We start from the raw sequence: 17,991 nt of genomic DNA on the forward strand, positions 1-17,991 counted from the left end.
GGAGCAAGAGGACACAAGGGGCGGGCGCAAGCTGCGACATGGACTCCCTGCGACCGTGGATCCGGCCGAGGGGTGGGGTGGGGTGGGGTGGAAATAGGGGTTGGAAAGCTGGAGGGTGGGGGGGGGGCTAGGCGGAAGCGAGGTGTGTTATTTATTTATATATATATTTTTAATGACTGAAAAAGCAAAGCCACCAAACGCCCCCCCCCCCATTCCTGGTTTGCCTTGACTGATAGGTTTAAAGCTGAACGCGAAAGAGAAGACAGAGAGGAGAGATCCAGAGCAAGGGAGGAGGAGGAGGGATCAAGTGAGCCCCGGGGGGGGGGAGAAAGAGAGTGTGCGGACGCTGCGCACACACGCACTCACCAGGAAGGTATTGTGCATTTTGACTTTATAAGGCGAGGGCTACATATTAGTGCTATTTTGGTGTTTTTTTTGGTTAAGAGGGAGGTTATGCGAGGACACCGACTCCGAGGCGGCTAATGCCTCGGTAACCCCCCTTGGCCACGCCTCGGCAGCAATTAATAGCTAATGATAAGGAAAGCGGAGAGACACGAGGCTCTGGCTGTCATCCTCCACCTACTGCCACTGAGAGAGAATATTGCTTCCTCTTGTATGCTCAGAAAGGTGCTAATTTCTTTATCCTTTCTTTAGCATGTCTAAGGTTTGCTTGCTTGCTTGTTTGTTTGTTTGTTGAATCCCAAAAGACTGGGGAGGGGGGCAAGGTCATGGCACCATTCTGGCAGGGGTCTCCATTTTCTACTGATGTGTGTGTGTGTGCACGTGCACACACGCCTTCTCATATATATATATATATATATATATATATATATACACACACACACACACACACACACACACACACACACATAGATAGAGACAAACAAATGTGTTAGAAGTCAGTCCTTATTCACAGCAGTAATCAGATTAAAGGACGGAGTAAGCTGTCTGCAAAAAAACAACAACCCACCAACCTAGAGCTTGTAATCGAGTTACTGATGAGCAAATATTTCACATTAAATGAAAACTACACAGAGAGGGGGTGAGGAAACGGTTTAACCAGCTCAAATGGCTTCAGGAGTTAAAGTGAAATGCCGCCTCCACTTTTACCTCCATTCAATCTTCTCTGTTCTAGAAATGCCACCTGTCATCGGATGGCACTGCTGCCCTGGAGTGACTAATCATGAGAGTCAAGGGGCTTTAGATTGTGTTCCAGAGAAGCTTATTGGAGGTTCCTCAATGTGAAGATCAGTTAAGGCAAACATGCTGCCCTCCATTACCAGCTCTCCTATGCAATGCTCAGCCTCAGGGGAGTGGGGGGGGGGGCACTTCATGTGAGAAATAATGAGGCTCTGTAGGCCGGGCCAGTTGGCTCACGGTGAGCAGGCTGCGCACCTGACCATGCCCTCTCTGAATCCCCTATGAATTTGCAAAGTCCCATGACAGATACACAGTGGGGTTTTTGAACAGATGACTTGTAGTCGACAAAGTTCCTTGAAGGCAAAGAGTTTAAAAACCATCAATGTAAGCAAAGCCCCTTGTATGGCTCGTATAGCACAGTGACTAAGAGACTACAAATCAGCCAGTTTTGCCTCCACAGGAAACTCACTAGGGTACACACCACAGCTTTGAAGTACATCGCTTTCCCCCACAGAATCCTGGGAAAGGTTGCTATTTTAACAAATGACAGTTCCCAGGATTCTTTGGGGGAAGTCATGTGCTTTAAATGTATGGTGTGTACACAGGCTAAGTGGCCTTCCACAAGCCTCTCTCAGCAGTCTCAGCTCATCCATCTACAACATGGACAATAATAATAGTGATGTACCTTACAGGTCCACTGTAAAACAAGTGTGGTGAACCTGTGGCTCCAACTCCCATCAACCAGCATCTTCAGTGGTCAGGGATGATGGGCATTGGAGCCTGTGGCTCTCCAGATGTCACTGGGCTATGAGGATCAGCTAAATGATGCATGTGGAGTGCTCAAAACACTTGAAAGTACAATAGAGAAGATAGAAGTACTATAGAACTCTCCCAGCTACTTTATGAATGCATATCATCTAGCTCAATCAGTTCACAACAAATGTCCATGTATTTATATTCTTCTTGTCCTAGATGCTTCAGGGCATGCTAAACTCACACTGACCTTTCCAAGCCTAGGCAGTGTACTCTTAGCAGCAAACACACACTGGCTACCAACTCCAGTTTAGTCATTCATTCATTGCATTTGTATCCCACCTTTTCAGCAAGGGGCCTAAGGTGGTGTACATGGTTCTCCATCTTCTCACTTAATCCCCACAATACCCCTGTGTGGTAAATTCAGCTGAGAGGCAATAACTAGTTCAAGGTCACCCAGTGAGCTTCATGACCAAGTGTTTCTCAAACTTGGGTCTCCTGCTGATGTTGGACTACAACTCCCATCATCCTTAGCTCATAGGACCAGTGGTCAGAGATGATGGGAGTTGTAGTCCAACAGCAGCTCGAGACCCAAGTTTAAGAAGCACTGCTCTAACCACTATACCACGTGGGCTCTATGATTACAAGAGCAAAAGGGAAGCACCTGCCATTTCCCATTCTTCAGAAATGAGTGATGACTTCCATCCCACCTAGAAACAAAGATGTCACTTGTAGCATAGAAGGAGATTAGTTATCCCTAGATGCAAAGTGACTGCATCAACAGTCCAATGTGGTTAATACTTGTAAAAGGTCAATTTCATATACTTTCAATGCAGGCTTCTGGAGTAAGAATTGTAATTGCAATAGTGGATGACTGCAGTACGAGCACATGATCTTTTGTACATGATGCAAGATTATTTTGCTCTTGGGAGAAGAGAAGTAGCAGGTGTCTTAAACCCAGGCTGCTTCTGAATCTGGGATGGGAATTAGTGCATATTGGGAGTTACTTAAACTTCCCCCCACCCCCCCAGAGAGCTACTTCACAAGCTATGTTTTTCTTAAAAAGAAACAAGCAGATGTGAAACGTATGTATACACTGACACACGCAACAATTGCATAAGTTATCTTTTTGCATTTATGCACAGACTCAACAAAACTGCATCTAATAGAACATAAAGTGCATGTGAAAAATTTTCACCCATTTTCTGGCATTGCATCTCCTAGTTGGCTTGTCAGATGAAAGATAATTAGGTAACAGTAGGAAGTCTTGAGGTTTAGACACACATAATTCAGTCTAAGTGTAGAGTATCAGCCAAGAATTCTCTATCTATGCTACATTCCAGGAGCTACCGTATTTTTCGCACCATAGGACGCACTTTTTCCCTCCTAAAAAGCAAGGGAAAATGTGTGTGCGTCCTATGGAGCGAATGCAGGCTTTCGCTGAAGCCTGGAGAGTGAGAGGGGTCGGTGCGCACCGACTCCTCTCGCTCTCCAGGCTTCAGGAAGCTATCTGCTAGCAGAGGGAGACCCAGCTCTCCCACCGCTAGCGGAGCGCTGCATTAATCCCGAAGCTTGGGGCGTGCGGAGCTCAGCACGCCCCAAGCTTCTGGGTGCCGGCAAGGTCTCCGCTAGCCCTGGGAGAGCCCCGCGACGTCGCACGGCTCTCCCAGGGCTAGCGGACCACTGCGCTAATCCCGAAGTTTGGGGCGTGCGGAGCTGAGCGCGCCCCAAGCTTCTGGGTGCTGGCAAGGTCTCCGCTAGCCCTGGGAGAGCCTCGCGACGTCGCGCGGCTCTCCCAGGGCTAGCGGACCACTGCGCTAATCCCGAAGTTTGGGGCGTGCGGAGCTGAGCGCGCCCCAAGCTTCTGGGTGCTGGCAAGGTCTCCGCTAGCCCTGGGAGAGCCCCGCGACGTCGCACGGCTCTCCCAGGGCTAGCGGACCACTGCGCTAATCCCGAAGTTTGGGGCGTGCGGAGCTGAGCGCGCCCCAAGCTTCTGGGTGCCGGCAAGGTCTCCGCTAGCCCTGGGAGAGCCCCGCGACGTCGCGCGGCTCTCCCAGGGCTAGCGGACCACTGCGCTAATCCCGAAGCTTGGGGCGTGCGGAGCTCAGCACGCCCCAAGCTTCTGGGTGCCGGCAAGGTCTCCGCTAGCCCTGGGAGAGCCCCGCGACGTCGCGCGGCTCTCCCAGGGCTAGCGGACCACTGCGCTAATCCCGAAGTTTGGGGCGTGCGGAGCTGAGCGCGCCCCAAGCTTCTGGGTGCTGGCAAGGTCTCCGCTAGCCCTGGGAGAGCCCCGCGACGTCGCGCGGCTCTCCCAGGGCTAGCGGACCACTGCGCTAATCCCGAAGTTTGGGGCGTGCGGAGCTGAGCGCGCCCCAAGCTTCTGGGTGCTGGCAAGGTCTCCGCTAGCCCTGGGAGAGCCCCGCGACGTCGCACGGCTCTCCCAGGGCTAGCGGACCACTGCGCTAATCCCGAAGCTTGGGGCGTGCGGAGCTCAGCGCGCCCTAAGCTTCTGGGTGCTGGCAAGGTCTCCGCTAGCCCTGGGAGAGCCCCGCGACGTCGCGGGGCTCTCCCAGGGCTAGCGGAGACCTTGCCGGCGCCCAGAAGCTTGGGGCACGCTGAGCTCCGCACGCCCCAAGCTTCGGGATTAGCGCTCCGCTAGCCGTGTCTAGGCTGCAGATAGCAGCCTGCTTCCCGGAGCGTCGGGCGCCCTGAAAGCAGAGCTCCCGGCGCTTTGGGAACACATCCGCAGCATGGGGACCCTTGCAGGAGCTCCCCGCAAGCTTCCCCACGCTGCGGATAGCAGCCTGCCGCCCGGCGGGTGGGGCACCCTGAAGCAGAGCGCCCCTCGCGCCAGGCATACATCCGCAGCGTGGGGAGCCCTGCAGCAGTTCCCCACAAGGCTCCCCAAGCTGCGGATAGCAGCCTGCCGCCCGGCGGGTAGGGCGCCCTGAAGCAGAGCGCCCCGCGCGCTAGGCAGACATCAGCCAGCCCCACAAGCTCGGGGGACAGCAGGGAGGCGCAGCGCCACTATCCCGCTGTTCCTCGACCTGGTTCGGTTTCCCTGACCTGCTTTTGGGGGGGAAATAAAGGGAAAATTTTTTTCCTTTATTTCCCCCCCAAAAAACTAGGCGCGTCCTATGGTCCGGTGCGTCCAATCGTGCGAAAAATACGGTAATCATATCAGCACTGCAGAAGAGATACTCAATTTCTCACTTTCCATGTTGCAGCAGGAACATATCTTTGAAGACTATTTTGCTTAGAATTTTCTACTTCTGCTAAGATGATACAATATACTTCTCTGCCTGTTTGTCCATTGTACTGGCCAGACACAGAGTTTACCGATACAATTGTCTAGAATTCTCAAGATGAAAAGTACTTGTTGCCATACAAACTGAGAGCATTATGTTCAACATACAAATCGTGCACACACACACACACACACACACACACACACACACACCAGAAGTGCCCAAGAAAATGAAACTGACAGCGAAAAAGAAGTTAAAGAATAGGGGGTAGCTCATTAAAAAAGCAGAGAGAAGACTTAAAGAAAAGGGTGAAGAAGCAAAGCTGCTATACAATGAGGAGGTCAGAAGAAATCAAAGGGAGGCATGTTTAGTCTGGGGAAAAGATTGACAGAAGAGCTAGAATTCATCCTTTGCTTGAACTGGCCTCTGCTAAAACCTTTTTTGCTCCTTGCCTTAATCGCTTCCTGTCTTAGCTCCCACCATTCTTTTCTGGTGACCTTAGCAGATGTCTGCTTTGCTCAATAATTAAAAATACATAAGTACCCATAATATTGCAACTACAATGCTCCTGCGAAGAGGGAACTTGCTTATGTACTCAATTACATTCCTATGCCTGCTTTTGATCTTTGGATTAAAAACCCACCTGCCTTTACTGGTTTTTAGCCTTTCTTCATTCACTTAGTTTTGGCAGGGATCCTCACCCAACTATCCAAAAGTATGTTATTTGCCAGCCTGAAAGGACAGAATCTGGTCCTGAACCTACTACTTTGGCCCAAGTACAGCCAGAGAGGGCCCAGTTCTCTCACTCAACTCCAGTGGGCTCAGCGTATGCTTCAAGGTGCTGTCTGAGGCCCATCCGCATTATACATTTAAAGAAGTTTAATACTACTTTGGCTCCCCCCCCCCCCCCAGAATCCTGGGAACTGCAGTTTGTTAAGGATGCTGAGCGTTGTTAGGAGATCCCCTATTCTCCTCAGAAAGCTACAATTCTCAGAATAGTTTAATGATCAATCTATCTTACAAGGGAACTTCAGCTCTGTGAGGAAACTAACAACATGCTTGACAAACTACAGTTCCCAGGATTCTTTAGAAGAAACTAAGGCTGTTTAAAGTGGTGTGATACCGCTTTAAATGTCTAGTGCAGATGGGACCCAGCAGACACAGCTTCACTGCTTTCTGGGCAGTGCTTCCCTTTAAAGCAGCAATGTAGGCCAAGCAACAATGGAGAGCATGGAAGACTACTATGTCCACAAGCTGGCAGCACAGAGCCTCTGGCTGCATACACATCATAAAGTTAAAACAACCCCTCTCCGACCAGAAAAAACGATCCTTAAAACTGTAGTTTACCCCCTCACAGAGCTACAATTCCCAGCACCCTTAAACCACAGTTCCCAGAATTCTTGGAGGGGTGAATGTGCTTTAAATGTATGGTGTATACAGCCTCATTCTCCAGATCTAATTTGTGTGGGGTAACTTCCCCTCTCTCAGAGCTCAAAATTAGTGGGGCGCCAGGCACATTTTGCGCCTAAAAATTCTCCATTTGCAAACACCTCAAAAGGTCTGGGTGCCGTTATTTGCACTTGGCTGTTACTCATGGATTATGGAAATATATGTGCCTTGAAGCCTCGAAGTATACGTTACGGATAGACAATATGTTAAGGAGTTTAACAATAAAGAGTAGTGCAGGCTTCCTCAACCTCAGCCCTCCAGATGTTTTTGACCTACAACTCCCATGATCCCTAGCTAGCAGGACCAGGGGTCAGGGATGATGGGAATTGTAGTCTCAAAACACCTGGAGGGCCGAGGTTGAGGAAGCCTGGAGTAGTGTGTTTTGAAAACAGAAGTATGGTATCGATATTTTTATTGTATACATCAAATTAAACACGTAATAGCAATTTCTGTTTAAAATTTGGTATTAGCCATGTGTCACTTATGCGATTTGTGTACTAGTTCATGCTCATCAAAATAATAAATAAATAGTGTTGCCAACCCCCCACAAATGGAGACTAGATTTTCTGTTTTGACACCCACAACCCTGGTCCCAAGAGCTATTTGGCTCCTAGCATTTCTATCCCAGTTTCTAACACTGCCCTCCCTTCCTCCTCCACCAGATTAGCAGGAAAAAGGAGCCATCAAGCCTCTATACCATGGGGGCCCAAATCCGGTCTAATCGCCTTCTAAATCCGGCCCGCAGAAGGTCCGGGAATCAGCATGTTTTTACATAAGTAGAATGTGTTCTTTTATTTAAAATGCATCTCTGGTTTATTTGTGGGGCATAGGAATTCGTTCATCCCCCCCCCAATATAGTCCGGCCCCCCACAAGGTCTGAGGGACAGTGGACTGGTCCCCTGCTGAAAAGGTTTGCTGACCCCTGCTCTACGCAAACTCAAAAGCAGCCATGTGTCGCTTGCTTTTGCTCCAACCAGTTTTGCTTCAAAAGGTGTTTATTCCCCCCCCCCCAGGGTTATCTGCCTAAATAATGTTATTGCCAAATAGGACAAGGAAGATAAACTGCTGGAACAGCTTGGCCACAAGATCAAAGCACAACGCTTTGCAAGAACTCAGCTCCTCCACAGGCTAACTAAAATAATAAGCCAAGCTACTTAAGATGCAGCAAGATAACCCTGTAAGTGTGAGTGTAATGGAGCAGGACGGATTTAGGCTATTGTCTTATCCTTCAAATATCACCATAGAAAGCAGGGGCTTCCAAAGTGGCCTTTGTTGATAACCACAGGCATGGCAGCTAATATACTGTACATGGTGCTGCCCTTCTCATCAGTGGTTCACCCTATCCAGAGCTTTCCTCTTTGCCCTTACAACTCCAGAGGGTCGACTCTCCATCACTAGTTCTGCCGCACTGCTCACTTCTGCCCCTGCTGCTGTCAGCTTCTGCTCTTGTTGCTGCCATGCCCTTCCTGACTCTTTGCTCCACCTCTTTTCTTCCTGTTTGGCCCCTGTAACTTAGCAAACTACCCTCGAGGTTGCATCTGGGAAGCCATCCTTTGAAGGTGTCAAGTATTTTGCAGCATGGTCCTAGCAATTTCTACTTGCAAACCTACTTTTCTAAAGAAATGATCTAGTGCTACTATGTATACTATCTATTTAATATAAGACAAAATGAATACAGGGCAACATGGTGTAAAAGAGGAATATAATACACACTATACCTAAATCAGCCCTTGCCTTGTTTTGCCTTTGTTCGACTGTATCAAGCAAAAATTGCTGGGCAATTATTGCTGTGTTTTGCAGCCTGTAAAAAGTACATTATCAATTCACTAAAAAGCAACGAAGAAATTTTCTTCCAGCTCAAGTTCAAAAGCCTTGCCCAAAATTGTAGGGTGCCATGTTTTCCCTAATTTGTCTGAAAAAGCATGCCGTTTAATTCCCAGCCTTAGCACTGAACTTGATTCAACTGTCAACTGAGACTCTCTTGTGCTGCAAGAAAATGTCAATGGTTATCTGCCATAATTTCTGTTTGTGTTAGACACTAGATACCAAATGAGACCAGACTCAAACAAGGTAATGTTTATAGATCACAGAAACCATTTTGAGGAATCAGTATGTAATTTAGGATAGCAATGCTGCTGTTCAAAAAAAAGTAGAGGTCACTGTGTTTTCCCCTCTGGCACTTCAATTTTAAATATTTTTTTGGGAAGTTCACACATAATGCCTATTGTGAAGGAGCAAGCATCCTGGTACTCCACCCCCATTCCTGCTGCTGCTATGCAGCCAGAAATGAAGCTGTAGAATGGCTTTGCATTACATCTGAATCTGGACCTTTCTCCCCCAACCACACACTTTTTTCTAGGGATGGCTGCTCTTTTATCTTCTATATGTACCTTTATAGTTAATGATGAGTTAAACCTTTGTCCCACATTATTGTCCGGTTTCTCTTAATGCTGCACAAGACTCATAAATTTGGTATTTTAATTGCACCTTTATGTGAGTCATGATAAGCATTCACAATCAGCGAGTCAGTATGCTGCTGCCAAACCTTATTCAATTATCCATGTTCTTGAATGTAAGGAGTAATTGATATTTCCCCCAGCTTTCTTCCACAGCATATTGAAAACTGAATTCTAACAACATGCACAATTAATGCAAAATATACTCCCACGCTTATAGGGTCTTAAAGTGGATCCAGGATCCCTACACTGGCTGTTACATTGTTGTTGTTCTAAAACACCCTCCCCAACGTAAAGGAATATCCCCTGCTGAGAAGAAAACTCCCAAGGAATGCTATCTACCATCCAGTGGAGTCTGGCAGCGTAAAGAAAGATAAGATATGCAATTCAAGGGAGGCAAACCATAATCTACTTCTAAATCATCATGATCTGAGCGGAATAGTTTTAGAGCAACTGAAGCGCTTCTTTGCTGGCCTGTTGGCTTTCCTGTAGCTCCATCCTCTGGCTAAACCTGAAAGGCAACACACAGGCAAAATTCCTTGTTTGACACCAGAAGTTCACAACTCACTGCAGACTCAACAATTGATCTGCCACAGTTGCAAAAAGGGTTTAACTCTTTCCACTTGAATATAGCTATTTTCACTACTGTGCTACCAGAAGCATGTCCTACACTTCCTTGTAAAAAAAGGGATTAGAAACCACAGCTGAGGCTGTTTTGCATTTGGAGAGATCAAAGCTTTAAAAATGCAGCAGTTCTATTCACAGGGAAAAATTCAGACCAAGGCAGCAAGATCCACTAGGATGTTGATGGTCTCATGATCCCTCTGATCTATAAGCCTGGCTGTGATTTTCTACCCTGAAATGTTACACACACAATGCCCACAAAGAAACAAACTCTATGCAATTACAGTGGAAATAGGAAAAAAATATCATGAAATTTACTGGTCATAAACACTGTATTTCTGAATGAACTCTGTTATTAGAACTGCAAAAATCTAACAAGTATGTCTCTACCTTCAGCACTACTTAGAACTTAGTATTAAACCAGTCACTTAAAAAAAAATCACAATGCTTGAGGTTTCCACATATATATATGGGAGATGCACTAACATGGAAAAAAAGATGTCCAAAGTCATACTTGTTTTCTGGACCTCTGGTTCCCATGCATATGTATGGTATTTATATAAAAATAAGTTCCACTGGATTGATTGATTTCAGTGGGCCTAAATGCACTTAACACAATCCTGGACTGAGGTCTGCATCTTTAACAGTGCCAGGATTTAGTAACATTTAAACTAAGTTACATAGTAATTTTTATTTTTTATTTAATGACTTTATGGTGCCCTTCAGATGTCATTGGTCTATAATTCCCCTGATTTATTGCCCACTGGCCATGCTGGCTGGGAATGATGGGAGGTGATGCTCAAATACAGCTGGAGAGCACCAAGCTGAATAAGGCTGCGTCATGCCCATTTAATGAATCATCTTTTTCCTTACCTCTGATGGTACAAAGGGCAGCATTAAGGGCGGCAGTGGCAGTGGAGGCTTCTTCAGTTCTTCACATTTTCTCTTTTTACATATCCTGTGACTAGTTTTGCGTTTCCTGCAACAGCTGCATTCTTCACAGTTAGTTTTCCGCAAACATGGCTCGCACACTCCACATCGCCTTCGCTTCTTCTTTTCTAGCACAGGTTGCAAAGATGCAAGCGAGACAGGAAGGCTGCCAGTTGGGTTCCCACAGGAGGCAGTCTCTGAAACTACAACTAGATTAGCACCACATTTCCCGATGTCCTGAACAGAGTTTGCAACAGTCCCACCACTTTCCAACTGCAACAATGGATCCTGAGGTTTTGGAATGGATTCATCTAACACACCTGTCTTGGTATCTGTATCCTCTGCAGCAGCTGATGGAGGCCCTGAATTAGCATCTTCAGACAAGTTGGGAAAACTTTCCTTAAAGGTGTCGCTGCTTACCAGAACGGAATCTGCTGTACTTTCTAGGTTGAGGGGTGCAACAGGCACAGCACCTGAATCTAAAGTGAAAGTGTCTACGGCGATCTTTTCAAGTGTCTGCTCAAGATCTCCCAATATAAAACTAGTCAAAGAGGTATTAGAAACCTGTTCACATGCTAACGTGCCATTTGTTTGGTCACATTCTAAATAAAGTTGTCTGGAGTTGAAATAAGAATCAAGTGCTTTACTGCTTAGCTCCAGTTCCAAGTCCTTTGGTAAATGAGATTCCACACAAAGGCCTGGATCTTTTAAACAGCCTTCTGATTCAGAGATGCAGCATGAGGCAGGTTCTACTTCTTGAATGGTAGGCTCAGGATCCTGATTGAGCTGAGACCCTTGTAACACACATGGGTCATCTAAATGCAATTTCGAGATCAATTCAGAGGTAATCAAAATGGCAGCATCAGGATCACCATCAGTTAGCACCAAATCACAGGTAGTTTTGGAGTGAGCCTCTGTGGAAAACTCTGACCTTTCTACAAGTTCCTTGGAGTTTGTTTCCGAGGAAAGGCTTAATGCGGAATCAGAATGTGAACAGGTATACTGTTTGGGGGCAGGAGACCCATCCAAACAACTCTCAGAATGTGATTTCACATATGCTCCCGAGTCATTCTCTTCATGTACCTTTATAGGAATAGCAGAGTCAAGATGAAAAGGTGCAGGGGCAAGTTGAGTGAAATTTTCTTCACAGGTACTCGGAGGCAAATATTTCAGAACCTGCTCTGTGGGCGCAGGTTCTGTACACTGGCATGCCTCCTTTAATATCTCTGGATTTTGGGTACCTGGTACATCACCATTAGAAGCAGAAATACCTTCTTCAGAAGGTGTCTCTCCCTTTTTGGCTTGACTATCACATTCAGAGCAGTGGCCTTCTGGATCACACAGATCCGCCTCCTCCTCTGCCTCCTTGGGAGAAGATAATGCACCAACCTGGTTTAAATCCTTTCCAGCCTCTTCTGCTTCCTTCCTTCCTAATACACAGGAGGTTCTTGATTCAGGTTTCTCTCTTCTCCCTACACGTTTTTCTGGGCCACCTTTAGTTGCTCGCATGATTGTTGGCGTCTGGAACAGTCTATGGGGAAACGGTTTCCTGCGGAGAGTCATGGCAAAGCCATTGTAGCTCAAAGGAGGCTGGTTACGCAACAGAACATTATCAGTTAACCCCAGATCCATCCAAGGTGTTCCAGACAAGGCTTTGGTGACGCTGCTCCTGAGAAATCGGCATGTTGCATTCAGTGGTGGTTTCTCTTCCTGTGGTTTTTTCTTGCCGTCATTCTTTTCTTCCAGGTGCTTTTTGCAGTTTGCTGAACTTTCTGCTTTTGGAGAAGTTTTCTTGGCATCTTTTGTTACTTGGCAAGATTTCTTTTTGACTGGGCTTGATTTCTTTTTGCTTATCTCTTCCTTTTTAACTGATCGTGAAGATCTGGCATCACGAGCCATCTCTGTCAAGCAGCAGATGTGCAACTAGGAGTGGACTTAAAGATCATGGAGTCTTGCAAATGTTCTTCAGTTCAGCAGAAGCCGGCATATTCACCTGCACTGTCCTTGTAGAGCACAGAGCTGAAATAGAAGATAGGAGTTTAAGATTATTATGGAATATATTTACGTTGTTGTTGTTGTTGTTGTTGTTGTTGTTGTTGTTGTTGTTGTTGTTGTTGTTGTTGTTGTTACATAGAACCCTGAAAAGGCACTATCTTTGCATTATTTCTCTGCATTCTTACAAATTGGGAAGAGGGAAGCAGAGTGACATATCTTGCCTAACGCTGCCTAGAGAGTTCATGGCACAGAAAATATGTTAGCCAGGGGCTTCCTGGTCCAAACCTCAGTCTCAATCTGTTTGTTTGGCCACTATGCTACAGTGGCATAGTGTCTAAAAGTCACTAACAAGTTAGCATTGTGAGTGGAAAGGGCCATAACTCAGTGGTAGAGCACATGCTATTGTTATGTAATCAAAAAGTGCCAGCTTCAATCCTTGGCATTTCCAGGTATTTCTGGAAAGATTCCTGTCCAAAACCCTGGACCTCTTCTGCTAGTCTGTGCACAATATAGAGTTAGATGGACCAACAGCCTGATCTGATACAAGGCAGCACCTTATGTTTAAACAAGTTTATTCAAATGCTCAACTAAAACACAGTACACTTGTAAAACAGTTGCCACATTCTGTGTAATATTCCAAAACTGCTTAGAATATTTTGAGTTGTCCTAGAACTTTGATCCTGTTTACATTCGGTATTATATTGATTTCCTCATACTACCAATACTAATTTTTTCAAAATAGCCACATCCAAAATTTGACAGACTAGTCCCTCAGTCTGGGGATCTACAGTAAGCTTGCAATTAATATGCAGGTTACGTTCTAGAGATTGTGCCTAAAGCCAAAATATTGCATACTCAAAATACATTGGGCATAATGATGGATGGGCTTGGCACAGCTTTTTCCTGGATTCCCACCCCCTTTATTTATTTTTAAATTGCCAAGCATGTAAAGCTGAATGTGTACAAGTTAAATGTGTGTTAAGTTGCTGGCTCACTGTATTTCATTTCCCAAATGTGTCTCTTTGATCTTAGCAACATTTCCTTTTGGCATGGTCACTACATTTTCAGATCTAAAACAAGTTTGAGCTTATGCATGTTTACTCATAAGTAAATGCCACTTGAACTCAATGGAATTGCTAGCAACTAAGCATGCAAAGGATTGTAGACCTAAAATCTAGTTAATTCCCCCAGGATTTGTTTCCAGAAATTATTAACTTCCCTGCAACCTCACCAACAGTGATAAAAATCCCTGCACACTTTGAAGAAAGCTAGGGATATCCCTGTTGTATTTTAGGCATGCTCTTTTGTTTGGTTTTGTTTAAACCCACTCTAAAATATGTGCTGCAGTGATTCACTGAGATGGGAAGCAAGACTCGGAGGAGTTTGGAAAAGTACATTTAAATAATGCCAACAAGAAAGATTAAAGGGAGGGGGGAATGCAACGTATCGTCCTATCCAGCTAAGTTAAATGTATTCTAGAGTCCAACAGTGCAATCCTATGAAAACTTATCAGAAAGTCTCATATTGTCCTCAGTGAAACTTGCTTCTGAGTAGACATGTACGGGAGTGCATTGTAAATCCAACTTATCTGAACAGGATGACTGGGTATACAGGTTACAACTACAGTGGTACCCCGCAAGACGAATGCCTCGCAAGACGGAAAACCCGCAAGACGAAAGGGTTTTCTGTTTTGGAGGCGCTTCGCAAGACGAATTTCCCTATGGGCTTGCATCGCAAGACGAAAGCCCATAGGGAAATGCTGGCGGTCGGGAGCAAAGACTTTCGCCCACAGCCGGCCTTCAGAAGAGGACCTCTTCTGAAGGCCTGCGGAGGGCAAAAGTCTTTGCTCCCCCCCGCCTGCCTTCCCCCCGCCTGCCCCGGGCGATCTTAAAATGCTGGCGGGCGGGAGCGAAGCGTTCGCTGCCGACCCCCAGCATTTTAAAATCTCCCCCTGTCCCGGGGAGATTTTAAAATGCTGGGGGTCGGGAGCGAAGCGTTCGCTGCCGACCCCCAGCATTTTAAAATCTCCCCGTGTCCCGGGGAGATTTTAAAATGCTGGGGGTCGGGAGCGAAGCGTTCGCTGCCGACCCCCAGCATTTTAAAATCTCCCCCTGTCCCGGGGAGATTTTAAAATGCTGGGGGTCGGGAGCGAAGCGTTCGCTGCCGACCCCCAGCATTTTAAAATCTCCCCGTGTCCCGGGGAGATTTTAAAATGCTGGGGGTCGGGAGCGAAGCGTTCGCTGCCGCCAGCATTTTAAGATCGCCCGGACAGCGGAGAAGTCCTCCGCTGTCCCAGGGTTTTTTAAAATGCTGGGGGTGAGAAGAAAAGCCCTTGTCCCCCCCCCCAGCCTTCAGAAGAGGTCCGGGGACAGACTGTCCCCGGACCTGGTCTGAAGGCGGTTTCCCTAGGAACGCATTAATTGATTTTCAATGCATTCCTATGGGAAACCGTGCATCGCAAGACGAAAAAACCGCAAGACGAAGAGACTTGCGGAACGAATTAATTTCGTCTTGCGAGGCACCACTGTACCACATAGTCACATCCACCCATTGATTTGTGTGCTAACAATTCATCTGGTGTTGAGCTTTTGATGGCTCACCATGCATAGCCAATGACATTAAATACCATTACAAGCCTCTTGTGCATCAACATTTGCATTAATAAAAATCATTCCATGTGAGGAGCTGCCACATCAAGAGTCCTCATTTGAGAGTAATTTATAGTAGCTGCAATGTGGTAATCATTATGCTTGCTCCAACCATCGGGTGTGCAGAGCTTCTTTTGGATGTGCCAAGGAATTGCACATTTCTCCTTATTTTTCATATTGCTTTCTGCAAGACACTTTTTCTTGCACAGTTCTCTCTTCAATACAGTAGCTGAACCCTTCCACATGGAATTCACAAACGCTCATCACATGCCTTAAAATACGATGTACAGACATATATATGCAGCAAGTTTATGTTGGACAAAACGGTTCCATTTCCACCTAAAGATGTTGAGCACAAGAATCCAGCTGTAGCTGACTCCCAAAGAAACAAATATAAAAGGATACATAGCACAATCTTACGTAGGAAGGTAAGTCCCACTGAGTTTAATGGAGTTTAAAGCTGTCAAATGCAGCTTTTCCAGACTGAGCAGGATAAAGAAGAGGAAGAATTGCTATGTAGCCAGTAGGTGCTATAGATTTGCAAATGCCCCCATCACTAATATACAGTATTTGTCACCTAAAATACTATTCTTCAAAGCCCTATTAATCATCCATATTTGAACAAGGTACTCATTAGATTTACTCAAAAGCGTTGCAATCAATGCTGTGAACTGTTGAGGACTGACACCGTTTTTGATACAGATAGGTAGCCGTGTTGGTCTGCCATAGTCAAAATAAAAAAATTCCTTCCTGTAGCACCTTAAAGACCAACTAAGTTAGTTCTTGGTATAAGCTTTCGTGTGCATGCACACTTCTTCAGATACACAGATACCGTTTTTGATAGCGTTCCCAACTTGAACACATCTTCTGCAATTGCTTTGTGTCATTATGACAATTATTCTTGCATCTTACTAATATAGGAAACTGTCTTATACTGCGTCAGACCATCGGTCCATCTAACTCAACATTGACTACAATGAGCGGCTGTGGTTCTACAATATTTCAGGCAGCAGACATTCTCAGCTGTACCTGGAGATGCCAGAGACTCAATCTGGGTCCTTCTGCATATAAAAGAGATGCTCCAACAATAAGCTATGGCCCTTCCTCATGGTCTTGCAATGACCACTTTCAAACAGTACAATTTACAGGATCACAATCCATTGCAGCTTGACACAAATATTTAAGAAGTATGATGAAGACGAAGACAACTTCCACAACCCTCCATGCTGCATATGTGCTTTTGGGTCAGCCTCAGACACATCGCCCATGCATTCCAGTGCCAAAATTCAGAAGCCCTTCAAGTGTCCAGAAAATGTGGCAGTCCAAAGAACAAGAGAACCAGAACACTGGTCTGCAATATGACAAACTTTAACAAGAATTTAATGATGCAAACATTTATTTAATTAAGTGAGGGGGAGGAATACAATTTCTCCCCCTTAAATAGAAGAGCACTTGAACAATGAAGCAAGAAACAAGGGGGTTGAGAAATCCCCTTCCTGTAAGAATATTGGTCAGGAACTGCAAAGATAAGAAATCTCTAGCTCCAAGGCTACTGAAGTAGGAAGCAAGCTCTTGTCCCCTTCCAACAAATGGATAACTCTTTCTCATGTTGCCTTTTTGTACGTATTACATATGCACACCCAGAATGATTTCCAGTTGTATACAGCATTAAGGTAGCTAGGAATTTAATGTAATACTTCCCAGAGTTTGGTGGAGGCAGTATAATCCTGGCAAATGCTTATCTCATCAAGATAAAAACTAGAATCCTCCCTATTCTTGAGGAACGTTCTCGCAAGATGGATGTGTTGTTTAAGTAGCCATACATAGTCTTACAGTAAAATCCTAAGCATGTGTGTACTTTGAAGTCCCATGGGCATTACAATGCAATCCTCATGTCTACTCAGAAGAAAGTCCAACTGAATTCAATGGGACTTGCTCCCAGGTAAATGAGGTTAGGACTGCAGCCTTAGTCTCTAATAAGAGTACTTAGGCAGTGCGATCTTACACGTGTTTATACATAAGTAAATCCCACTGTGTTCATCTGAGTTGAAAGTGTACATGTATTAGATTCCTAGATGCAGAACTTCTAACATAATTGTGGAGAAGTCAAGAGTTTCCAAAGTCTGACCAGGAAAGGGTTAACCTACTGCCAAGAGAAGATGCCACTGATAGTAACTATCAGAGGCACAGGGCTATGCTATGCTTAAGCCAAAGTCACATGACCAATTGCCTAAGAAAAGGACAAGCTAGGCTTAAAAGAGGGGGAAATTTTTTTAGAAAGAGAGTTGTATTTGGAGTTGGGGGAGGGGGGAAATAGAAAAGGAGAGTAAAAGAGAACAGAGCTTCCTATGGGGCTTAAGGAGAAAGGGATCACGTATTCCCCAAATGTAGCTAACCAAATTAAAAACAACACTGAATTTGAAAGGGGGGGAGTATCAGGCACTGAATTGCAGCAATTGTAATTTTATGCACAACCTGTGCAAGTTGTCACTTCACACTCTGTCATTTCCTCAGCACATACAGGCTTCACTATCTGGGTACCAGAGGTATGAATTAGCCTTAAAAAATGAGCTGGGGAGGGAGGGGAAGTGGGCAGCCAGGATATTAGTTTGCTAACAGTGCAATCCTCTGCATTCTTGCTCAGAAGTAACTGGATTACCAAGGCTGAGTGGGATTTGGGGGGGGGAGAGCTAGGGGAAGGGTAGTACCTCTGGTGGGGGGAACATGTCATGTTCCTCCTGGGGTAAT

General features: G+C 45.7%; 1 protein-coding gene across 2 annotated transcripts in view; it reads right to left on the reverse strand.

Annotated features, from left to right (window-relative positions):
• TET1 (tet methylcytosine dioxygenase 1) overlaps window positions 1–17,991 on the reverse strand; it is a 79,482-nt gene that overhangs the window by 48,152 nt on the left and 13,339 nt on the right. For both annotated transcript variants that reach the window (XM_081189543.1, XM_081189542.1), the window contains one exon: window positions 10,544–12,619. In XM_081189543.1, coding sequence (XP_081045669.1) covers window positions 10,544–12,499 — 1,956 coding nt within the window. In that variant the 5' untranslated portion in view covers window positions 12,500–12,619. The remainder of the gene's footprint in view (window positions 1–10,543; window positions 12,620–17,991) is intronic.

This window comes from Podarcis bocagei, assembly GCF_964188305.1.
Source record: "Podarcis bocagei genome assembly, chromosome: 4".
Lineage (NCBI taxonomy): Eukaryota > Metazoa > Chordata > Lepidosauria > Squamata > Lacertidae > Podarcis > Podarcis bocagei.